This window comes from Sorghum bicolor, chromosome 1, assembly GCF_000003195.3.
Source record: "Sorghum bicolor cultivar BTx623 chromosome 1, Sorghum_bicolor_NCBIv3, whole genome shotgun sequence".
Classification (NCBI taxonomy): domain Eukaryota; kingdom Viridiplantae; phylum Streptophyta; class Magnoliopsida; order Poales; family Poaceae; genus Sorghum; species Sorghum bicolor.
This window is the reverse complement of record NC_012870.2, coordinates 15,539,340-15,566,154: the sequence shown is the minus strand read 5'-3', so window position 1 is coordinate 15,566,154 and position 26,815 is coordinate 15,539,340. Positions and strand designations below refer to the sequence as shown.

Sequence of the window (26,815 nt, the reverse complement as noted above, 5' to 3'; positions counted from 1 at the left end):
ATGGAACCTCTGCAACTAGGTGATTTCTTTAGATATGAGATGTCATTCATCAGGTTATCGAGAAAAGATAATATTTTTTATCGGTAATCTATATGTTTCTTGCATGTGATTTGCATATTTTTTTAAGTCTTTGATTTTATACAAGACACGGCAGCTATCTAAAGTAATGATAATTTGCAAATTTTACGTGAATTTTCACCATTCATTATACAAGAATTTGATACATTAGACCGTTTTTGATACATCTCATCATGCCCAGGCCCAGCTATAATTTTTATGTGCTAGTTTTGTTTTTCGCCCTCCATGAGCATCATATCTTCATACCAATATTAATTAAGAGGCAAAAAAAGGTGGTTGAAACTATGTTACAATCGTGGTCAGGTTCACTTTTACACACCAACCATATCATGTCCAGATTCATTTTGTAGTGAAACATAGTATTCTTTGCAGTGCAGCTATGTACACAGCAAGCTAGCTAGCATCATTATGAGTTGTTCTTCCACTTACCTACCATAAAGGTCCACAACACAATGTTGGCTCCTCCCTCCTTCCAATTTCACATTCTGTGTATTAATAATGCAATCTATATTTCAAATCTATAGTATCTACAACACTAAATGAGCTACACATCATGAGTTGTTCTACTACTTGCCTACCATAAAGATCCACAACATGATGTTAGCTCACCCTCCTTCCTATTTTACATGTTGTGTATTAGTAATGCAATCTGCATTTCAAATCTGTAATATCTACAACACTAAATGAGCTAGGCTTACACATGATGTTGGCTCACCCTCCTTCCTATTTTACATGTTGTGTAATAGTAATGCAATCTGCATTTCAAATCTGTAGTATCTACAACACTAAATGAGCTAGGCTTACACATGATGTTGGCTCACCCTCCTTCCTATTTTACATGTTGTGTATTCATAATGCAATCTGCATTTCAAATCTGTAGTATCTACAACACTAAATGAGCTAGGCTTACACATGATGTTAGCTCACCCTGCTTCCTATTTTACATTTTTTGTATTAATAATGCAATCTGCATTTCAAATTTGCAGTTTATATGACACTAAACGAGGTAGGTGTTATACTATCTGTTAGATCTTGAAAAAGGAATCTTTGAGTTGTTCCTTACCAAACAACTATTTAAATTCTAGCCTATGGTGGATGCCAGCTAGCACGAAATGCATAGGAAGATTATTATAAATACCCATCGTTGAAGCAATCCTTTGCTTCGATAGATCCAAAGCTAGAAGGTAGGCATAAGTAGATTGTAGCCAAACCCTCAAAAATGGGTGACAAACCTATTACTATGGTATCGGATGAGAAGGCAAAGGAACCAACTACTCTGGATGAGGAGGAGGATATTGAGGCATTAGCGGAGCCGCCGGATTGGCTCCCTGATGGATGGATCATGGAGGCATACCGCACTGAAGATGGCACCATTATTCGAGTATGTTTGTCAAACAATAGGAATAGTGCTTGTATGTGATTGAACAAGTAATTGTGACTTTCATATTATTTAGATTTATGAATTTCTTTTGAACCTTTGAACTATTTTGCAAGTAGTACTACACTTCTCCCATATCAAATTACACATTCACCACGAAGTCGGAAGTATTGGAGTACCTTTTTTCTGGGACAGATGAGCGTATGCTGGAATCAAAGGAACGTGGTGCAGAAAACACACTTCAGGTGCCTGACTATAATTTTTTATGTATGACCAACTTTTTATTTTAGACGTTTTATTACAACTCTTTGTCTGTTCATTATGCTTGCATATTCAGAGACAACATGAATGGCTTCCAAAGGGGTGGGTGATGGAGATAAGAGCTGGTGGGGAGAAGACAGACAAGATGTACAAGGTATACAACCACGAGTTTAGTTAGTTGGTATATATTATATATATGTTACTAGTTTTACATTACTTTGAGGCTCTTATAGTAACTAATAACTGCAATTGAATAAGTTAGTTGTAATATTCAGCTAGTTGTATGCAAATTGTTACATGCAAACAAGAAACTTAGTACATATGATTTTTCCAATTAAAAGACAAATACATTCAACTTATTTGAATCATAAAGGAGGATGATATGGAATGTCTAGAGTCTGAGTACGTAATTGCATCCCAGTGAGGAGCAAACTAGAGTGGAGGTATGTAAGGAATATCACTACATGAGATCGTTACCCTTTTTTATGTTCTTAAAATTGAATATTGTTTTTATTTAGGAAACTTATTTATTACATATATACTATACATTGTCCAGATTTGATCCTAAAAACTTATTATAAAGAAAGTTATATATATGCTGTCTTTTGGTCTTAGAAGTAATTGAATTAATTTTGAAATGGAGCATCATTTTGTGTACAACTGATTTTAGTATACATGGACGGCTACTATTGATAGTCCTTATGATTTCATTGTAGTTTTATGTCCACTCAATCACTGGTGTGCGGTTGCTATCAAAGCAAGATGTACTACTCTATATCAATGAGGCAAAGGTATCTGGGTGCGACACCAATGGACAATGTGACACAACTTCTGAAGATAACGTGTGTCTCTTGCTAGACCTTGTTCAACTAAAATAACACATTACATCTTTTGAGTGTTTGATGTTTTTTCTATTTATTCTTTTGGCATATTTGTAGATACTTGCAAAAGTGGACATTCGGCCAAGTGGATTGCCTGAAGGTTGGGTAAATGAAATAGTATATAGGAAAACAAAGGAAGGATTGACCAGGAGAGATCCGGTAAATAATATGGCTCATGAGTAATGGTTTGTAACATTGAATAAATGAACATTACTTGATATAGGAATCATTATTTTGTCTTGTCATGCAGTATTACACGGATCCTGCTAGTTCCTACACATTCCGCACACTAAAATCTGCATTATCCTTCCTAGAGACGGGAAAGGTATCAAGGCATGCAGTTATTCAACGGACAAGTGTTCATGATTTGTACTCCTTTGAAATATCTGCAGAAATGGTAATTGTTCTCTTGGTTTTTTTATTTATCTTGTGAAAATCTGCATGACATAATTTTTCCTAGTTGCTTGCATTTTGGACATTACCATCCATAAGTAAAGGTAGTGAATTTTAGTATATAATTGATTAGTTTTTCTTTTCTATGGCAGCATGAAAGTTTACGTAACAGATTAATAGTAAATGAGAAGCCTTATCAGGAGCCCACAAGATCATCTCGGTCGAGGCGAGCATCAAAAATAGAACAAGATCAAAATATAGATGACTGTAAGTTCGTTGTTATTATCATAAATTTTGTATAGTTATGTGCACACCTGCTTGAGTTTTTATTACTTTATTTATGTTCTAAAAATTTCCAAATACTGACATGACATCAGACAGTTTGGGGCTGGTTATCAAGAGTTTATATTTTGTTTTTTGCTACTTAAATTTTGCATTCTTGCTTCTAACAGTCTTCACATTTCTTTTTGTGTATTGGAAATGATGGTATATTTGCTATCACAAAATTTTATGAAAACTCTCAGGGTTTTTTGCAAAATTTCCATCCAACAATAGATACGGAAATATCATATGTTACATGTAAGCATTATATCTAATGTGCTTTGTTTGAGATAAAATAGGCAACATTGTACTTTGGCCTTTAATTATTTGGCTTGTTTTCTCATTTTGTAAGCACCAAGTAAGTAAACAAAAAGTTAACTTTACAAATAAATGTTTCAAGGGTATTGGTAGTTAGATGATTAACCAAACCAAATGCCCCATGATCCTTCGCATGCACACAATACTAGTTAATATTGATATTCTAACGGTCTATTGTTGTGCAACACTAAGTTCATTTTTTACCTCCTCTTAAATCTTCTCATGTGGAATTTTGTTTGATTCCAACTCAATCTGGGATAGATGGGATAACCCTAGTTATTTTGTGAATACCACTTTTAGTGATGAACTACAACATCAAGATACAAACTGCGCTTGATTAGATGCATGAACTACAATCTCAAGATATAAACTTGCATTGTGTGGTTGATTAGATGTATCCAACCTTCTTGATTGAAATGCATGCCTCAATAGAAAGATTATTTACATATGGAACTAGGCAACACACATGTTTAATAACAAATTATATGTGAGATTTGAATGGTAAAAGTTAGTACACATGTATTGATTCCATTTAAACTAATACGATTATTTTATCATTGTTTAGTATGTTGTGTTTTGCCTTCCATGCTCTGATACATAAATTATTGTTTTCGTATGCTAGCAAAAGATGGTGATATTTCAAGTGGCTCAGATTCACCAAATGAGTCTGAATAAGAAAACGTGAGAAGCAAGAAGGCTGCTGGCAGAAAAAGCAACTAGCTCAACAAACAATGTGAGTCGTCCAGCAGGAAGGCCACCTCAATTCAGGATTAAGGAGGGGATAGACAATAAGGATGCAGACTATAATGAAACTTCTTGCACACTACATACCTATAAAATTTCACCAAAAACTGTTGTTCTGGTTTGTTGTTATTTTTAGTGTCTTGTCATTTCCAAATAATTCATTGCAAAACTAAAGTTGTATTATCTCATGTGAGACTGCAGAATTTGTTATCGTTAATGCTTCAAGTGCACGGAGTGCTAATAAATTTCTTTGGAATATATTCCAACTCATAATGCAGTGTTCAACATATTTCATAAGAAATATGATCTTCTACATGTGTTGATGCGTTAGTTGCACATTGGGGTTGAACTGCTTGCTTACTGAGATTTAATATCTATCTATCTACAACTAAAAATCTCAATTGTCAACCTCTACCCACCGCTACTAGTAAGCTAAATACTTCGGTAGGAGATAGCAGAGCAACAAGGATTTGGGAGGCAGAGATCTTTGGTAGCGGTGACAGGAGCATGAACAGAGTCAAGAAGGGAAAAAGGACACGACTATCGCCTGGCTGGCCAAAGACAGTCCTGCTGCCTATCACCCTGCCACGGGCGAGCTACGGTTTTGCTGGGGCTCTACCCTCCTGCCCCCACCCCAGCCCCATCGTGGCCATGGCCATAGCACCCACGGCCTGACTTGGTCTAGTCCCCAATGCTGCCAGGGCCTCTAAATTTCCTGCCTTCCTCCACCACCTGGCAGGCCTTCCTCCCCAAACCACTTCACTTCTAAAGCTGGAGTTGGGGATGATGAGAGGGGGAGTTCAACGGAACCCTAACTCGCAGATCTAGGACGAGGAGGAGGAGGAGGGTGAAGTCACCTACCTCATCAGCGTCACTGCCCGCCGCTAGAGCCCGCCGCCTCCGTTGGAGAGTAGAGACAGAAGAGACACATCGGCGAGGCACATTCAGCACGTGGGGAGGAGTCGCTGCCAGAACCCACCACTGCTAAGGTAGGCGAAGAAGGGAGGAGCTGTGGCACGTTGGGAGGGAGATGAGTGCGGTGTCAGGCGTGAGTGATTGTGTGCGCATGGCTAGATAAAAATACAGCCATGTGTATTAAAGTCATTACCAAAGAAATGAGTAGGAGGAGGAAGAGGAAGTCGCCTACCTCATCGGCGCTGCCGCCCGCTGCCAGAGCCTGCCACCTCTGTTGTAGGGGAGAGAGGGAGGAGCCATGTCAACGAGGAGCCATGTTGGGCGCGTGGTGAGGAGCAGCTGCTGGAACCCGCCGCCACCGTTGGAGGGGAGAGAGGGAGGAGTTGTGGCACGTGGGGAGGGAATGAGTGCGGCGTCAGACATGAGTGATTGTGTGCATGCGGCTGGAGAAAAATACAGCCATATGTATTAAAGTCATTACAAAAAAGAATGAGTCGAACAGGTGGTGGTGTGCGAAGAGTTCGCGGCATGAAAAAAACCCTGCCTTTTCTTTTTTAAACCAATTAGGAAACCTAAGTCATATGCAAGGGTTCAAATTTAGTGGCTCCTACTAAATTTATCCGACCTCCAAACAGAACATTTATTAGTCACATGGATTTGTTTCGACAAGATCTACCAAAATACGGTCTCCAATTTTCCATGGGAGCTACAGTTCAAGAAGTCAAAATTTTCTCCTCTTTTCAGCCTGCATGATCAACCCATTAATTTTCTAAAGTTCAGGGTATTACAAAGATCATCCAGCTAAGCTACTTGGCTCGAAAGCTCACAAGTATCTGAGCGCCTCTGAGGGCATTGTGATGTGGTGATGCCCTGTACATGGAAACTTCAGAGTTCTAAAGCTTCCTCATATTCAAACCAGAGATTAATTTTCCTAATCACGCTTTACAGCTATTTGAATGAATTATTTGGGTGCCTTCCCATTCCTTGAATGGACACTAAGCCTTTACAGCAGCTGTTTTTATAGAATCTTGCTTTATTTAGGGGAGTGGCATGACTCCTTCAGAACGTCGTTGTTCAATTTTTTGGGTCATGTGATATGCCTATGTTCACCAAGTTATATACTTTATTTGGGAGCCAATACTCTCAAGATTTAACAAGGTATAGTACTTGTTGAATCTATGATACACAGCAGAAAAATTGAAGCGAGGTTCAGTGTCCATGTCAATTGGTCTAGCTATACGTTCTGCATAATGTCAGCAGCTTACTTGATTCGTATGAGCCCATACTCATGTACTGAACTGGGTGAAAATTGGCAAGCACAATTCTATGGTGCTACTATGAGAAGATGATCATGTGCCTCACAGCTAAACAAATCTTTACATGAAGCTGCTACTATGCTGACACCTGATCCGAAACTACATGCATTGATGAGACCATTGTGCTAATTGTTTGGAAATTTCTCTATTTTCCTCTTATACTCAAACTGTTGGTGTTGGTGGTGTAGGCGCAGGAGAGGGAGAGGAGGTGGCGGCTAGAGCAACTCAATCAACTTGCCGATAAGCTGCACTCACGCCCCCTCTAGAGTAACTCAATCAACGTGAAGGTGGGTTTATGCTCAAAAATTCTTACTTCTTCATAGCATTTTGACAGGTGTTTATTCACTACACCACAACACTAAAACAACATCGGACGACTGTTGCTAAAGATAAAAATGAGCGTTGAACGATCCACTGCTAAAGTGCCCCTCGGATCCTCCGTCGTTGGAACTCAATACTTCGATGGAAGACAACATGTAAGACAACAAGGTGGTTGCTTTAGATGCGAGTTGACATTCATCAAGTTATTAGGAGAAGATAATGATTTGGCTTATGCAAAAACTTTATGGGTAATCTGTAGGTTTCTAACTTGTGATTTGCATATTTTTACGGTCATTGATTTTATACAAGACATGGCAGCTATTTAAAGTAATGTTAATTTGTTCATGACTGTAATCAAGGGTAGTACAACATGCAATTTTTATGGGAATTTTTACCATTCATTATACAAGGATTTGATTTTGATATGTTAGACTATTGAAAAATTTATGGCTTGATAGTTTAATTAGTTTGTATGCCTATCACAAGGTCTAGGTACATCTAGCACTGCTAGTCATGTATTATATATAGGATTTTTTATAGACACGCGCATGTCGCATGTGCATTTCCACTAGTTTAATATAAAAATCCATATATTTGTTCTACCATAACATATTCCATGGTTAGTTTCTATATTATACCTTACAACACGCAATCAGATTGCACTGAGTATAGTTCAGTATCAAGTTCATGAGACATCATGAAAACATGGGGTTAAGTAATCTAGATGACAAATCTCATGATGCCCAGATATAACTTTTATGTGATTGTTCTGTTTTTGGCCCTCCATGACCATCAATTCTTCATACCAATATTAATTAAGAGACAAAAAAAGGGGCTGAAACTATGTTACAATCGTGGTCAGGTTCGTTGGACACCAACCACATCAAGTCCAGATTCATTCTATGGTCAAACATAGTATTCTTTACAGTGCTGCTATGTACATAGAATGCCAGCTGGCATCATTATGAGTTGTTCTTCCACTTACCTACCTTAAAGAAGCACAACACGATGTTGGCTCACTCTCCTTCCTATTTTACATTTTATGTATTAATAATGCAATTTGTGTTTCAAATCTATAGTATCTACAACAATAAATGAGAAGGCATTACACATTATGAGTTGTTCTTCCACTTCCCTACTATAAAGATCCACAACATGATGTTGGCTCACCCTCCTTCCTATTTTACACTATGTGTATTAGTAATGCAATCTGCATTTCAAATCTGCAGTGTCTACAACACTAAATGAGCTAGGCATTGCACATGACGCTGGCTCACCCTCCTTATTTTACACTCTATGTTTTAATAATGTAATATGCATTTCAAGTCTAAAGTATCTACAACACTAAATGAGCTAGGCGTTACACTGTATTTTAGATCTTGAAAAAGAATCTTTGAGTTGTTCCATACAAAACACCTAGTCAATTTCTAGCATATAGTGGATGCTAGCTATACATCGACCACTAAAACTAGTCATAGCTACAAACCCACCACATTTGGCACGCCAGGTAGGAGTGCATCATGTGTGTTTATCAATCTTCATTGGCACATGTCACTACCAATGTCTAAGCTAGAGGCACTGCCTATGAGCGTGGTGTTTTCTTCTCTAGTTAGGACTTCTTCGTCAGTGTCATATTCCTTCATGACCAAGCTCTTAGCTTTGGGAGCCTATTGCTAATCATCTCGGTGAACTCTGCCTCTACGGTGGAGCGGTGTTAGGGGGAATCACACCCCTACATCTCCTTGTTTGGGCGGGCCTCCTATAGGCTAAACAAAAATGATGCCAACAGATTGTTGAAGTAGCAAAGTCCAAAACAAAAAAGAAAATGAATAAAAGATTGAAAGTTACATAAAAGAAGAAGAAACAAAATACAAACACAATAGAGGGTAAATTTGCATGATAAAGTTGTGTACATCTATCTATTCTATAAAAGAGTGAAGGAATTGAAAATAGCATCACCATAGTATTTTCTACCCACCTTAGTTCTTGACCCTTAGATATACTTTAAAATCAACCCAATGCATCAAAGTCTCTAACCTAATTTGATAAGAGGACCTAGTCGGTAAGTTTTTTTGGTACACCATTTCTGCCTCTATCACCACCTCAGTTTAGCTTTTTTTACTTTCTGTCACCATACTCCCTCGCCTATACCCATCTATTTCCTATTATCTACATGCTACATTACCCTTGCCACCATCACCACAAAAAGGAAAAAAGCTTACCTCAACTTCTTTCTTTGGACCCCAAGCATAGATGTGGAGACTACAATCCCTATATTACATCGTGTTGTGAATGCGCGATCGCTCTTGACCATGACCCTACATTGTGCATCTTGCCATATCATCATCTGATTGGTGCCCTTCATGGCTTTGCCCCCATTGTCTATGTGCTACGTGGAAGTGTCGGCAGTTGCGAAGGTAGACATATACTCTCATAGTTCTTTGACTTGGCACAAGGTAGAATTCCTTAGGTGAAGCTTCATTTTCTACCATTCAGTCAAAATTTAGATCATGGTGTTAATCCATCACAGTTGCACTTAGATGTGTACATGTTGCAGGTCTCAATCTAATCAGAAATTTTGAATTAGAGTTTCATTAAATGACTATGTTCAATTTATTTGATCCAACCAAACTCTAACTATTCTACCATCGTAGGTTATGTATGTTGTTTCTTCATCCAATCACGAAAAGCAGCATCAAGAGTAAGAGAGTGTATCTACAAAAGTTGTTAATCCTAGGTCACCACCCCTATCTTGTCCATCATATGTTGAAGGACCTAGTTTGGTTTTGGCTAATTGATGAAACCCATTTGGAATAGCCCTATGCTTTAAGTGTGTAATTGAGATAGGTTGGTCCAATCAAAGTGGTGGAGCTAGATGATGGTTATGGTGATGGCCTAAGTGAAGATCAAGTGCTCCCTATTTGGAAAAGAAGAAAGAGAAAAACAAAATGGGCTCAAGGCAAAGGTATATTTAAAAGGGCCATTTTGTTTTGTTTGTCACTCAAGACACCAAGTGGGCATGAGTTGGTTTTGGATAGATAGTCATACTATTAATAGGAGAGAATCTTGGTTAAAGCGGTTGTCATGTGCCACACTGCCACTAGGTGGATTCATACATGCACATGCATTAGGACTTGCTAACTTAAAACCCTTGAAAATGCTTTGAAATATATATGCTAACACACGTGCACAAGTGGTGGAACACTTTGGTATTGGCCCAAGAGAATAAGGGTCAAAGTTTGAAGTTGAATTGGAGGGATTTGAGCTCTAGACCTAGGGTTTTGGGTGGTTTGGACCATGTCACATGTGTAGCGGCGCTAGCTCCGAACCCTACTTGGGAGTAGGTCTGAACACTACTAAATTTGTAATACCCAATTTTAAGGACAAAATTGGATATACACCATATGCGAGTCTTAGAAGCCAAATCTCACATATAGCTACAAATGAGGGGTAATATCAAAAGACAATGCATAAATTATATAACATACTTAATAAATTAGAGATAACCTTAGGTAGCAAACAATGAAAGATAACTCCAAACTTCAGGTATTAACTCCACTCTACGTGATCCAAACTGACTGGTTGATCATAGCCTAATACTCTTGAGGTGTGGAGAAAATAGCAAGAGTGAGTCCATGTCAAACTCCACTAATGTAGCAACAAGGTAGTAGATCCTACAAAAATCATGATCAATGACACAAATAATATAGAGCATAAAACTATAAACAATGATCATGTTATTAACACAACAAGAATCATCATCTTAATGTAGATGACCCCAAGGCCACGCATGTCCATGAGCAAAGCTAATATACCAGTTTATTAAAAACTGTATAGAGGTTGTACACCTTTATCCATGAGTCATGATTTACCCTTTCGCCCGAGGCCCATCGACTTCTTCGCGCACTACCAAGGAAAGCCGGCAAGGTTCACTATGAAGCCTTTCAAAGGTTCGTGTAACAAGTTAGGGCCATTAGATTCACTCGGCAAGCAGATAGCCCTCCATGGCACATAACACGCATCCTATACACAAGGACAGAGGCCACACTATACCCAACATATCTAGACATTCTTACGCTATTTAAGGTAACCGCTAATAAGCTAGAAAAGGTCCTCATACTGAGCTAAAGCCAAAGCCATATAATCCTCATGGTTGTACTATCAATCCCTGGTGATCACGTATAGAAAAATCCTCAAGTTGCTAAGAAGTCATTTTTATCGTTTGTTGCTTGAACATTAATCAAGTCACAAGACCATGGTCACAGAAAGAAAACCCAATGCTATACTTACCTTAAACTTAGATCCTTGTTCAAGTCCTAACCTTCAAAGATTTGCTTTTAGGTCACACGTATATCTCACTAACTAGACAAGATCATAAGGCACCACACAAGCATCCGAACAAACATGCATAGCAAACATAGTAAATTTAGAATAATACACCGATCAATAAAAAGGGTTGAAAACTAATCTATGCATTACTATGAACACAGACGCAAAAAAGCACGCTAATTGGAGCTACGGTTCAAAAGAAATGACTACATACACTTTTTGTTATATTCAAGAAAAAGGCCATATATGCTTGATTTATTTTAATTAAATAAAACCACATGAAAAGTTATTTAGACTTGATTAGTCAAAACATAACTTAATTTAAAAGCTAGGCTAAAACTACTCACACTTAGATCCTTCTTCAAGTCCCAACCTTCAAAGATCAGCTTCTACAGAGATTGTACATCTTTACCCATGAGTCGTGATTTACCCTTTCGACCGAGGTGATCAGCCTCTTAACCCTCTACCACGAAAGTCGGCAGGGATCAGTATGAAGCCTTTCAAAGGTTCGTCTAACAAGTTAGGGTCATTAGATTCACTCATCAAGTAGATATAGAGCCCCCCTTCTAAGGCACATAACACGCAGCCTATATACAAGGACAGAGGCCGCACTATACCCAACGTGTCTAGCCATTCTTATGCCATTTAAGGTAACTGCTAACAAACTAGAAAAGGTCCTTATACTGAGCTAAAGTCAGAGCCATTATAGCCCTCATGGTTGTACGAGTTGGCGCTACGATCATACAACTATAAAGATCACGAAAATGGGAGCTAAGACAAAGAAGATACGTATTTTCTAAGATTTTCGATAGAAAAGAAATTCATTAAATAGGGTCACAAAATTAAAAAAATCAAACTGGTGAACCAAGATTACTAACATGTAGATCTCGTGAAAACGAATCTAACACAATTTGAACAGGTCAAATCGGAGTTAAAATGAATATTTTATGAACAATATAAAACTAGTGGCAAAACTATATTTATTTGAAAACGTATTTTGAATACTAGTGAGTCAGTTTACACTTTCAAAAACAGAAAACTCTTTTTAAAACTACACAAAGGACTGTGGGTTCGAATACAAGATTTCTGAGGGTCTCTTTAGATAAATCGGCAGCCTAAGGGGTACCATGGGATTTGAGCCGTTGGATCGAGATTAAACGTACTAGATTACATCCACGGGAAGAGGAGGTCGGCTGCTGGCCGGAGCAAAGGGCGAACACGGCGGTGCCATGGTCGGACCTCGCCGGCATTTGTTGACTCGGCGATTTAGGCCACGATATGATGAATAAAGTGCATGGGGAGCAAGGGAGGGTCCTTGCGAACTCACCCAAGTTGAAATCGAGGACGAGGACAGTTTGCAAAGGCCATGCGGCTCAGGATGACGGACTGGCGACCTCCTGTATGCCATGGCCAAGTTAGCGAGCAAGCAAAGCGGTAGAAAAAGAAGAGAAGGGGCTCCAAAGCTTCGTTACCAACTTGTGAAGCTCAGCCACTACTCGGGATTGTCGGTACGGGAGTGGACAAATCTTCTTGCAGTGGCGGCGTGTTCAAGCTCGGCGAAATCCGGTCTTCGGCATAGATGGCAGCTAGGGCTTCCCATACACTCCTAGATGGGAAAGGGAGTCACGGGTGATTGCCAAAAACTAAATAGAGGTCGGTTGGGCGTGTTGGCATAGGATCCCGGGGAAAACGGGGAAAACAGGATTTGTTTTCCGGCTTGGTGGAGTCTTAGTCGGGCACTAAGCAGGGAAGAAGAAAGGGAAGAGGGGGAAGGATGCTGACAAGTGGGGTCACGTTGTCGGTGAGAGAAAGAAAGGGAAGGTGGCATCCTCTGTGTGCTGTTGGGCCGGCCTGAGTGAAAGTGCTGGCTCTGGCCCAAGAAAAAGGGAAGGAGGACGTGCGTGTGGGTAGGCAAGCTCCCTTGCTGGGCTGGCTTGGGCCAAGGCCGAGAGGGAAGGGAAAGCTCACTTCCAGCTGGGCTGCACGAGGGAGAAAGAGGAGTAGGCCGAGAGGGAGAGAGGAGTGGGCTTTTGGGCGAAAAAGGAAAGAGAGGAAGAGAGTTTCATTTTTATTTAAATTCCAAGCCATTTTCAAATCCACTTTTAAATCAGTTTGAAATATTTTAAACTTTCGTTAAATCCACACATCTCAATAAATCAAATGCAAAGGCATGCATGCTCAAACACATTGCTATCTCCTATGATAATTTTAAATTAATAAAAATATTATTTTCCTATATTTTCATGAGCACAAAAATAACCAATTAAATTATTTTTCATCTATTTCGAGAAGAAAAAAATTTAGGGTGTTACAATTGGTTTAATTTTGATTTAAAGTTGGTGAATCACAACCATGCTTGCAATACCATGCTTGTTTGTATTTCTGAGCATAATGTCACTTGTTAACTCGAGAGAGGGAGGAGCCACATCGGCGAGTAGCCGTATTTGGCGCGTGGGGAGGAACCGCTACTAGAACCTGCCGCCATCAGGGGACAGTGGAAGGACCCACGACGTGTGGGGAGGTACATGAGTGTGGTGTTGGGCATGAGTGATTGTGTGCACGTGGCTGGAGAAAAATATGGCCATACGTATTAAAGCCATTACCAAAAAAACAGAATCAAACAGGTGGTGACATGAGAAGAGTTTGCAGCCTGAAAAAAATCATACCGTTTCTTTTCTTAAACAATTTTGAAACCTATGTCATGCAAGGGTTCAAATTTAGAGGCTCCTACTAAATTTATCTGACCTCCAAACAGAACAAGTTACTAGTCAACAAATGGATTTGTTTCGACGAGATCTACAAAAGTACGGTCTTCGATTGTCCATGGGAATTAACAGTTCAAGAAGTCAAAATTTTCTCCTCTTTAAATTCATGGTATTACAAAGACGATCTAGGAAAGCTACACGGCTCCAAAACTCACTAGTATCTCAGGACATTGTGATGCGGTTTAGAATTCTGAAGCTTCCTCTCTCTCTCTCTCTCTCTCTCTCTTACACTGACGCTTACAAACACGAGCGCACACTCATCCCTATGAACGCATGCAAACATATCCTACCCCTATGAGCACCTCTGAGAATCGAGTTGGACCGGTAAATCTCGAGATTGACAAAATCACCACAGACACCTCGTTATCAACGGGCGCATCGCCTACCACAAAAGAATAGGCCGTTAAATCCTAGAAAAAATCTAGAAAAATGCGAGCACCCGTGTCAAGTTGGAGACTTGAACCCAGGTGGGCACCACCACAAGGAACCTAACCAACTAAGCTACGCTCAGTTCACAGTTCTGAAGATTCCTCATATTCAAACCTCAAATGGACTAATCATGTTTGTATGTGCTTTGCCACAGATGAAATGACTATCTGAATGAATTGTTTGGGTGCCTTCTCGTACCTCAAATGGACTAAGCCTTTACAGTAGCTGTTTTTACAGAATCTTGCTTTCTTTAGGGGAGTTGCATGACAAATGTCCTTTAGAAAGTCATTGTTCAAATTGTTTGGGTCACGTGATATGCCTATGTTCACCATGTTATATAATTTATTTAGGAGCCTTTATTTGGGCCAAATACTCTCAAAATTAGCAAGTAGGTACTTGTTGAATCTGTTATACACAGCAGGAAAATTGGAGCGAGGTTCATATGGGGTCACTCCTAGCCTCTCACCCTCATGGAGGGTGCTTGGGGAGAGGCCAGGGGTTTCCCACAGGCAATAGAACGGAGAAGCGAGTGTGAACACAAGTGTAATGGCGAAGGTATCACGCAGAGTGGACAGGAAATGAATGCGGATTAATAAATTCCCAAAAAACCTTGTTTCTTACATGGGCGCCCTGGGTATTTAATTATAGGCCATCTCCGGGGCTGCGGTAAAATTACACAAGAGTTGATCTTTGTAGGCTGGCCGTGATACAGCGGCTAAGGGCAGGGCAGTAATCCCACCAGTCTTTGGCTAACTATCCTAAACCCTAGTAATGTTGGTGGGGTCACTGCTGACTTTGTGCTGCCCTCTATCGGTGGCTTGCGTCGAACCCTTGCCTACACGGCATGAGGGTCCATCCTCCATTAGTGGCTATGCTTCTGCTGGTCTGATCTGTAGCTCGAGAATCCAACCTTCACCTCTGATACATGAAAATAAGGGACAACGTGCAAGCAACACCCTCGCAGCAGGGGTTAACATCCACCGTGGGGCCAGTTAGTCAAGCCACATAATAGGGGCCGAGTGCCAGGCAGAGGCTGAGCTAGGGTCACCTTCCCCCAACAGTTCAGTGTCCATGTTAATTGGTCTAGCTGTACTGCATAATGTCAGCAGCTTTCTTGATTTGTTTGAGCGCACTCATGTACCGAACTGGGTGAAAATTAGCAAGCACTTTGGCTTTCATGAAGACCATTGTGCTAATTGTTTGGAATTTTTGTCTCTTGTACTCAAACTATTGGTGGTGGTAGTGTAGGCGCAGGAGAGGGAGAGGAGGAGGCAGATAGAGCAACTCAATCAACTTGCCAATAGGCTACAGTCACGTTGCCCCCTCTAGAGCAACTCAATCAGCGTGAAGGTGGGTTCATGCTCAAAAATTCTCACTTCTTCGTCATAGCATTTTGACCAGTGTTTTTATTGGTCACATTCCCCATCATTAAGGCACACTATGCCAAAACAGCATAAAGGAGATACCATAATCAGTGACACAGAATCAAAATGCGTCACTAATTTAATATCAGTGACGCAGGTTAATACACATAGGTGTGTATTTAATATCACTAATTATAGTTATCAGAGACTCGTCTTAACTAGAAGCATCACTACAAATCAGATGTGCTATTTGAGACTCGTATGGACAAAACATGTCACTCCTATAGGACTCAGACCCGAAAAAATTATGAAGATTGGTTAAGGAAAAACTAAAGTCCGGAACCTATCGCCCTCACTTGTCTTTGCACGTCATCCCCTCCACTGCCCTCTGCTCCATTGTTGCCACGACGCCACATCACCAACCCTCATCCTCAATCCTCCTCCACGGCCACTGCCCTTCTCTACCGTTGCCATCACCCTCTTTCCCCCTCTTCCTCCATCGTCCCTTCACCTCCCTGACCATGATGGCTCCACGTACAGATGATGATGTAGCGTTGGGTTGGCAAGGCAGTCGGCGAGGCCAGGGAGCGGACTCCAAGGTGAGATCTCTTCCCCCTGTATCCGCCCTACTACCTTCCTCGCGCTCCCGCCTCACCTTGGCTTGTGCAGGGTCTTTTGTTCCAACCGGCGTCCACATGACCTAGATCTAGCGTGTCTCCTCCTGCTGTAGCCCTCTGCTTCATACCTCCTTGCAGCGACCGCCGGGCTCAAGCTCCACAGCAGCCTCCTGCTCCACTTGGTTCCCCGGAAGCGGGAGCGGGGGGGAGGGATTGACACCGGTGACGTCTACGACTAACACTGCACCACTAACCCAGCCCAGGACAAGGACAAGAGGAGGTTGTGGAGATGGCTGGCAGGGTGCCCAAGATCGATGAGGAACTCCACAACTGCTAGATTACCATCTATGGGCATGAGACCATGAGGCGCCTCTTCCGCTCCAACGTCTTGGAGTAGTGCTCTGAGATCAGTATGTCTCTACTCATCATAATATGTGCATCATGTATGAGAGATGTTCATCATTTAGAGGCCTGTCACGCATGCACACTACACATATTAATTATTTAGAGGTGATTTCACGGAACCTCTGCAACTAGATGGTTTCTTTAGATATGACATGTCATTCATCAGGTTATCGAGAGAAGATAATATTTTTTATCGGTAATCTATGTGTTTCTTGCATGTGATTTGCATATTTTTTAAGTCTCTGATTTTATACAAGACACGGCAGCTATCTAAAGTAATGATAATTTGCAAATTTTACATGAATTTTCACCATTCATTATACAAGAATTTGATACATTAGACCGTTTTTGATACATCTCACCATGCCCAGGCCCAACTATAATTTTTATGTGCTAGTTTTGTTTTTCGCCCTCCATGAGCACCATGTCTTCATACCAATATTAATTAAGAGGCAAAAAAATGTGGTTGAAACTATGTTACAATCGTGGTCAGGTTCACTTTTACACACCAACCATATCATGTCCAGATTCATTCTCTAGTGAAACATAGTATTCTTTGCAGTGCAGCTACGTACACAGAAAGCTAGCTAACGTCATTATGAGTTGTTCTTCCACTTACCTACCATAAAGGTCCACAACACAATGTTGGCTCCTCCCTCCTTCCAATTTCACATTCTGTGTATTAATAATGCAATCTATATTTCAAATCTATAGTATCTACAACACTAAATGAGCTACACATCATGAGTTGTTCTACCACTTGCCTACCATAAAGATCCACAACATGATGTTAGCTCACCCTCCTTCCTATTTTACATGTTGTGTATTAGTAATGCAATCTGCATTTCAAATCTGTAGTATCTACAACACTAAATGAGCTAGGCTTACACATGATGTTGGCTCACCCTCATTCCTATTTTACATGTTGTGTATTAGTAATGCAATCTACATTTCAAATCTGTAGTATCTACAACACTAAATGAGCTAGGCTTACACATGATGTTGGCTCACCCTCCTTCCTATTTTACATGTTGTGTATTCGTAATGCAATCTGCATTTCAAATCTGTAGTATCTTCAACACTAAATGAGCTAGGCTTACACATGATGTTAGCTCACCCTCCTTCCTATTTTACATTTTTTGTATTAATAATGCAATCTTCATTTCAAATTTGCAGTATCTATGACACTAAATGAGGTAGGTGTTATACTATCTGTTAGATCTTGAAAAAAGAATCTTTGAGTTGTTCCTTACCAAACAACTATTTAAATTCCAGCCTATGGTGGATGCCAGCTAGCACGAAATGCATAGGAAGATTAGTATAAATACCCATCGTTGAAGCAATCCTTTGCTTCGATAGATCCAAAGCTAGAAGGTAGGCATAAGTAGATTGTAGCCAAACCCTCAAAAATGGGTGACAAACCTATTACTATGGTATCGGATGAGAAGGCGAAGGAACCAACTACTCTGGATGAGGAGGAGGATATTGAGGCATTAGCGGAGCCGCCGGATTGGCTCCCTGATGGATGGATCATGGAGGCATACCGCACTGAAGATGGCACCATTATTCGAGTATGTTTGTCAAACAATAAGAATAGTGCTTGTATGTGATTGAACAAGTAATTGTGACTTTCATATTATTTAGATTTATGAATTTCTTTTGAACCTTTGAACTATTTTGCAAGTAGTACTACACTTCTCCCATATCAAATTACACATTCACCACGAAGTCAGAAGTATTGGAGTACCTTTTTTCTGGGACAGATGAGCGTATGCTGGAATCGAAGGAACGTGGTGCAGAAAACACACTTCAGGTGCCTGACTATAATTTTTTATGTATGACCAACTTTTTATTTTAGACGTTTTATTACAACTCTTTGTCTGTTCATTATGCTTGCATATTCAGAGACAACATGAATGGCTTCCAAAGGGGTGGGTGATGGAGATAAGAGCTGGTGGGGAGAAGACAGACAAGATGTACAAGGTATACAACCACGAGTTTAGTTAGTTGGTATATATTATATATATGTTACTAGTTTTACATTACTTTGAGGCTCTTATAGTAACTAATAACTGCAATTGAATAAGTTAGTTGTAATATTCTGCTAGTTGTATGCAAATTGTTACATGCAAACAAGAAACTTAGTACATATGATTTTTCCAATTAAAAGACAAATACATTCAACTTATTTGAATCATAAAGGAGGATGATATGGAATAGCTAGAGTCTGAGTATGTAATTGCATCCTAGTGAGGAGCAAACTAGAGTGGAGGTATGTAAGGAATATCACTGCATGAGATCGTTATCCTTTTTTATATTCTTAAGCTTGAATATTCTTTTTATTTAGGAAACTTATTTATTACATATATACTATCCATTGTCCAGATTTGATCCAAAAAACTTATTATAAAGAAAGTTATATATATATGTTGTCTTCTGGTCTTAGAAGTAATTGAATTAATTTTGAAATGGAGCATCATTTTGTGTACTACTGATTTTAGTATACATGGATGGCTACTATTGATAGTCCTTATGATTTCATTGTAGTTTTATGTCCACTCAATCACTGGCGTGCGGCTGCTATCAAAGCAAGATGTACTACTCTATATCAATGAGGCAAAGATCTCTAGGTGCGACACCAATGGACAATGTGACACAAGTTCTGAAGATAACGTGTGTCTCTTGCTAGAACTTGTTCCACTCAAATAACACATTACATCTTTTGAGTGTTTGATGTTTTTTCTATTTATTCTTTTGGCATATTTGTAGATACTTGCAAAAGTGGACATTCGGCCAAGTGGATTGCCTGAAGGTTGGGTAAAAGAAATAGTATATAGGAAAACAAAGGATGGATTGACCAGGAGAGATCCGGTAAATAATATGGCTCATGAGTAATCATTTGTACCATTGAATAAATGAACATTTCTTGATATAGGAATCATTATTTTGTCTTGTCATGCAGTATTACACGGATCCTGCTAGTTCCTACACATTCCGCACACTGAAATCTGCATTATCCTTCCTAGAGACTGGAAAGGTATCAAGGAATGCATTTATTCAAAGGACAAGTGTTCATGATTTGTACTCCTTTGAAATATCTGCAGATATGGTAATTATTCTCTTGGTTTTTTTATTTAACTAGTGAAAATCTGCATGACATAATTTCTCCTAGTTGCTTGCATTTTGGACATTACCATCCAGAAGCAAAGGTAGTGAATTTTAGTATATATTTGATTAGTTTTTCTTTTCTATGGCAGCATGAAAGTTTACGGAACAGATTAATAGTAAATGAGAAGCCTTATCAGGAGCCCACAAGATCATCTCGGTCGAGGCGAGCATCAAAAATAGAACAAGATCAAAATATAGATGACAGTAAGTTCCTATATTTGTTGTTATTATCATAAATTTTGTATAGTTATGTGCACACCTGCTTGAGTTTTTATTATTTTATTTATGTTCTAAAAATTTGCAAATACTGACATGACATCAGACAGTTTGGGGCTGGTTATCAAGAGTTTATATTTTGTTTTTTGCAACTTAAATTTTGCATTCTTGCTTCTAACAGTCTTCACATTTCTTTTTGTGTATTGGAAATGATGGTATATTTGCTATTACAAAATTTTATGAAAATTCTCAGAGTTTATTTTTCACCTCCTCTTAAATCTTCTCATACGAAATTTGGTTTGATTCCAACTCAATCTGGGATAGATGGGATAACTCTGGTTATTTTGTGAATACCACTTTTAGTGATGAACTACAATCTCAAGATACAAACTGCGGTTGATTAGGCCTCAATAGAAAGATTATTTACATATGGAACTAGGCAGCACATATGTTTAATAACAAATTGTACGTGAGATTTGAATGGTAAAAGTTAGTACACATGTATTGATTCCATTTAAACTAATACGATTATTTTATCATTGTTTAATATATTATGTTTTGCCTTCCATGCTCTGATACATAAATTATTGTTTTCTTATGCTAGCAAAAGATGGTGATACTTCAAGTGGCTCAGATTCACCAAATGAGTCTGAATAAGAAAACATGAGAAGCAAGAAGGCTGCTGGCAGAAAAAGCAACTAGCTCAACAAACAATGTCTGTCGTCCAGCAGGAAGGCCACCTCAATTCAGGATTAAGGAGGGGATAGACAATAAGGATGCAGACTATAATGAAACTTCTTGCACACTACATACCAATAAAATTTCACCAAAAACTGTTGTTCTGGTTTGTTGTTATTTTTAGTGTCTTGTCATTTTCAAATAATTCATTGCAAAACTAAAGTTGCATTATCTCATGTGAGACTGCAGAATTTGTTATCGTTAATGCTTCAAGTGCACGGAGTGCTAATAAATTTCTTTTGAATATATTCCAACTCATAACGCAGTGTTCAACTTGTTTCATAAGAAATATGATCTTCTGCATGTGTTGATGCGTTAGTTGCACATTGGGGTTGGAACTGCTTGCTTACTGAGATTTAATATCTATCTATCTACAACTAAAAATCTCAATTGTCAACGTCTACCTAGTAGCATCAAACACACCACTGACACAAGACCTCTAGCTAATTGAGCATTTATTGTTCCTCTACCTTAGCATTAGTTATTTTTAATCTCCCTACACCATACCTCACGACGCTAACACATCCTTCCTAAAATCGTGCATCTGCACGGCTTTGCGTCTGTACCCCTCCTAAAATCATCTGCCCTCCTCCGCTGGTCTGCAACGACTGACTTTGAGTGCGTTCCCGCTAGCGAGCGATGGTCTACCTTGGGCTTGCCTTGACTGCCGACTTGTGGTATCTGACCCCACCCATCATGTCTGCTAACTTGTGGTGCCCGACCTCGTCATGCCTGCTCCGCTAGGTTATGTTGAGCTCAAGGTAGGAAGAAGGGGATGGCGTACTTACATTGCATATGTTGTGAAGTCAACCCTCGGATTCTTGGAGGAAGAGTAGTGTCATGCTCGAGATCAAGATATATATGTGGAAAGGTGGTATGAGTATGATGGCTAGATGGCTCCTTTATTTGATTGTGCTCTCTCTATTTTTTTATTGAGACAAGGCTAGCATTTTTCTCTTTTTTTTCAAGGACTTGATGATGTCCTTCCTAACAAGATGATTATTTTTCTATAGCCTTTGCTTTGTGTCTCATCTAACATTTAGCTATTAGAGAGAGATTCTACACTTAGAGCATGGAGCATCTATATTTGGTGGAATGGAATGGAATGGTATGGAATGTTGCATACTCCTAGTGTAGGAGCAGCAGATGTATGTGGATGGTGTGGATATTGATCTCATTGAGCATGAGACAACTCTAAACCAGGGGTCAACAAGAGTTGACAACTCTCAACACAAGCTAGCAGCCTATGTGCTGGGTTTCTATCATGTAGAGCATATATGGCTTGTGGTAGGAATTTAACACCATTGAGGAACAATTAAGTTTTTATTCATCTTTAAAAAATAAATTCTTTGGCAATCATGTATGCTTAGAACAATAGTATAGATCTCTTATCTTAGCTATATCATGTCTCACAACAACTTAGACTTTGTTTTAGCACTTGCAACCCACTAAATGTTCAAGTTCATGATGGTTAAGAATGCTAAGTAGTCCATACTTAGAGAAATGCTAAGTTGTAAACAAGTACTAGAGAGACATTAACTAGCAATTTCATCACCATTTCCATAGGAAGGATAGCACACATGAAGCATATATATAAAAAGGAAATAAAGCTAATAAATATTTTTTTGATGCAAGAAGGAAACAAACAAAATGCAATAAAACAAGAATTAAATTAGGGGGGTTGGAAACTCACCATTGATAAATTTACCTTAGTGGGGGAGAGAATCTCCCCCAAACTTGCCTTCTTGCTCACTGGGGTGGTTGATACCCAAACCACTGGTCCCATCGGTACTCACTCTCAGCTTGGAGGCTTTGGGCCATGTCCAAGTTCTCTTGCATGAGCTGCAAGGTGGTCTGCTGTCCGATGTTGATGTTCTCCATATCGCTGATGAGTGTCTCCATTTTAGACGGTGGTTGGCACCTCCCCCTACCACGAGGGCGAGGGGTGCGCGCTGCTGAAGACGTCCTAGAGTGATGAGGTGTTTCCATGTGCATGGAGTTCACCTCATCCTCCTCTTGTGGTGCAGCATAAGAGGGACCAGCTTGCTGTTGAGCAGCATGGGACCGTGCTCTCGTCATCCTGTCCGTCCCTGCAACAGGGTTGGCTCTATTCTCTCTTCCTAGCCTCAGGGTTAGTGATGAAGCATTATACAACCAAAGGTCCTCATCGAGGAGAGAGACCTCAATAGGATGGTTCCCATAAATCATTTTAAGGCCATTTCTGGGATCTCTCTTAATCAAATTAGCACTCCTAAACATCTACTCACCTAAGAGAGATCTATCATCCTGGATGTACTCTACTTCATTTGTTTCAAGCAAACCCATAGATTCAGTAATTCTGGTGATAAGTGAAGTAAAGCATAGGGGCATGCTAGGTGCAATGGAGGAAATCCAGAAAGGTACTAGCCACTTGATAGGTGAAAATCTAATTTTATTTACCATGGCATAAAGGATTTACAATTCTTTAAAGCCTATATCATCCACACTAGTAGCAGGGAAGAGAGTGACTATGATCCAAAAGTACATGAATCTTAAGGCTAGGTTATGGATTTGGATAGGTCTATGAACAGAGAGATTATTGGAGCAAGTAATCAACTTCCAGAACTTAGCTAAGTCAAAATTTTGCAAAGCATGATCTATGTCTAGCTCACAATCTTGATCAAAGCCTAGACATGTACTCAGTTCACTCCAAGTTAAACTGTAATCTTTGTTGAACATGCGAAAAGTTACTCCCTCATCGTTTGATTTTAGTGTGGCAAGAAATTCTTGAGAGAGTAATTTTATACCGAATTTAGGAACTTGCCAAAATCCACCCCAACCAATGGCACAAAAGACGGTAGGAAAGTCGGTGCTCATACCTGATTGGTCCAAGAGTTGCTCGTCAAAGACAGTGGTGTGGTTGAAGGTGCAAGTGTGAAGGATGTAGAGCTTCCCTAGCTCTTCATGAGTGAGCAAGGGGTTGTCATGGGGCTCTAGCATCCTATCAGCAGGGATGAAGGGAACAAGTGTGTGCAGTTGTTCCTCCTCCACTCTCTCATGGATCCTACTCTTGGAGTGGTGAGAGCTCGAGGATGAGCCATCACCTTCCTCTTCTTGGTGAGCTTGGTGGAGATGAATTTCTTCATGCTAGCTTCACAAGTGAACATACAAGACCAAACTTCCTACTATACTACTATGCAGAAGGGAAATGTTTTTGGATTTTTTTTTTGTTTTGGGTTTATAGCTACTACTACACTAAGCTTGAGAAGGCTTGGAACACTAAAGAGAAGAGAGAAGGCCAAGTGAGCTCGAGATGATTTTGCTGGTTGTGGTGTGGAATTGAGCTCACATTGGGGTGCTATTTATAGGGGTAAAAGGGCATGGCAAGAACCCCCATAGGGCAGGTCGGCCGACCGGGGTTCACCCCCTTTGAAGCATGCCTTCAACTATGGACAGGGAACCTAGCCTCGTGCTTGCAAAAAGTCACCAAATGGGACCAAAAGCATGGTCGGCCGACCATGGCTTTTGCCCCCACCACTTTAATCATGATGTGTTGGGTTGTCTAATAAAGAGGGTGGTGGTGCTGACCTAAAGTTGTTGTTGGTTGCCTCGGATTCCCATGTTTAGTGTTTGGTGAAAGAGAAAAGGAGAAAGCAAGGACAAGCACCAAAGTGATTTCCATGGACCATGGGGACCCTTAATCATGCATTGTTACTCCCTATGCTAGCTTTGGCTGTTGGCATGTTCCTTAAAGCATCAAAATGCTTAAAGTAGCATCCTAAGCTAAAGTCATGAGCATTGGACCATCTCAACTCGAATTCTGGCTAGTGTGTTGAGCATGGGATCCTTTGACATCATCATTGGGAGGTAGCAGGATGCCTGATGGCACCAAGGCCAGGTTGGTCGACCTGCCTTTTGGACAACTAGGGTATCCAGTGCCCCTCCTAGGATTCTTGCTTCTAGCCAGAGTGGAGGGAGAGGTGGTGGACCCACAAAGCCAAGTCGACCAACCTGGCAATGGTGGCCCCACCATCTCACCTTTTCTATAATCACTCTTCTCAAGTTTTATTATTTATATCTAAGTTATTTGGTCGAAAAAAAATGTGCAAAAACATGTAAATATTTTTTAGTAAGCATGCAATTGGAAAGCGAAATTTAAATGCAGAAAATAAATATGAGATAACTACTGACATACCTGGTCACTGAAGGGCTCCATGTTTTAGGTCCATAGAGCAGGACCTCTCCGTCGGGTTTCATTCTGTGGACGCCTCGGTTGGTCCCAGAGACGGGGATGGTGCAGGCATCTCCTTCTCTCGCCATTCCTTTTTGGAATGTTCTGCTTGCTTGACGGGTTCCTCCTTCTGTTCGGCCTTTTTGGCCGACTTGCCTTTGTTGTACCTCCGGCGGGATTTGCCGCAAGGTTTCTCCTCCGGTTTTGTGTCCTTCGGCTGCATGTTAGTTTTATAGCCATTAAAAGGGCATTTGATCCTCTTACCTGCGAACTGTAGATGGATCTGGCCAGACCCGACGTAGATGATGGCGTTCACCGTGTTCAGGAATGGCCGTCCCAGAATGACGGGGACGTCGATGTTCGACCCCATGTCGAGGATGATGAAATCGGCAGGGGCATATTCATCTTGGATTTTAACCAAGATGTCCTTAGCGACTCTCTCCGGGAACTGAATGGTTTGGTCCACCATCTGCAATCTCATAAAGGTAGGGAGCAAAGCGCCCCCTAACAGATTTTCATAAATTACCTTGGACATGATGTTGACGCTTGATCCAAGGTCGTAGAAGACGTTGTGGAAGAGCTGTGGTCCGATCTCGCAAGTGATGGTCGGCATGCCTGGGTCGTCCTTCTTTGTGATGAACAGGGGATCAAGGAGATATCCCCAATTTGAACGGACCGGAGGCTTACCATACCTCGTAGAGACTATTTTAACGGACTCAAGCGGGTCCTTAGGTTTCCCTGGGATCCTACCTTGCTCATATGATGGGACAGCTGGAGCTAATTGAGCTAACTGTGTTTCTAACATTTTATTAAAGCTCAATTGATTCTTAACGGCATAATTAAAGTTGTCCATTTTCTCACTAAGGCTTTCTAGGATCTTGTCATTAGCCATAATTCTCTTATTGATACTATCATTAATTTTAGTTTGGCCTAGCACAAGATCTTTAAGAGAAGGTTGGTTACCAAAGGAATTTCCAGAATTATTATTGTAACCCATACCTGTCTTGGTAGAATGGGCGTGAACTCCATTGTTATTGTTGGGGCCGGTTCCCGTTGTTGAAGTTGTTGTTGAGGCTGTCCAGGCTAGAATTCTAGCCAGGCTAGAAATTGGCCGAGAAACCAAACACACCCATAATGATGCTGTGTTCTCTGCCAAAGGTTCATTTTTCATATTTTTAAGAATTTAAATTCGTTACAGCATAGCATATTCTAGGAGTGCCCGCTATTTATTTTTTGGACATTGACATGGTTGGACATCTTCCGTCTCTTTTTTTTTCTTCAATTCAGATCTGAAAAATGAGACTAACAGTGTCAAAATGAGACTGCAATTAAACAAGTTATCTGTTATTGTAATGTTCTTTTATTTGCATGCAAGTGTCTACACACAAACAAGAAACTCAGTAGATATGGAATTCAATCAACAAATGCCTTAATTAGCTAAACTCTGAGTACATGTAACACCCCAAAATTCAGATTTCTGAAAATAGATTAAATTTGATCTAATTACGCAATGTTGTGTGCATTAAATATAAGGGAAATATTTTTTGGAATAAAATCAAATATAAGGACTAGAAACTTGGTTGTGCATTCATGCTACTGCATATATGTTTATGAGATGAGTGGTTTTGTTCAAAGTTCAGAACTGTTT

General features: G+C 40.1%; 2 protein-coding genes and 1 long non-coding RNA gene across 3 annotated transcripts; 2 read left to right on the top strand and 1 right to left on the bottom strand.

Moving 5' to 3' along the window:
- On the top strand, window positions 617–4,611 carry LOC8063022. The gene is made up of 8 exons (XM_021451934.1): window positions 617–1,459; window positions 1,576–1,701; window positions 1,794–1,871; window positions 2,434–2,559; window positions 2,656–2,757; window positions 2,849–2,995; window positions 3,144–3,258; window positions 4,253–4,611. The coding sequence occupies exons 1-8, from the start codon at window positions 1,298–1,300 to the stop codon at window positions 4,303–4,305; spliced, it is 909 nt and encodes a 302-aa protein (XP_021307609.1). The 5' UTR covers window positions 617–1,297; the 3' UTR covers window positions 4,306–4,611.
- LOC8063021 lies at window positions 19,819–21,203 on the top strand. Its single transcript, XR_002451501.1, has 3 exons — window positions 19,819–19,944; window positions 20,093–20,207; window positions 20,824–21,203. It is a non-coding gene; the product is annotated as an uncharacterized LOC8063021 (long non-coding RNA).
- On the bottom strand, window positions 25,190–25,780 carry LOC110429830. Its single transcript, XM_021446511.1, has one exon. It carries the CDS (start codon window positions 25,778–25,780, stop codon window positions 25,190–25,192), a length of 591 nt encoding a protein of 196 aa, XP_021302186.1.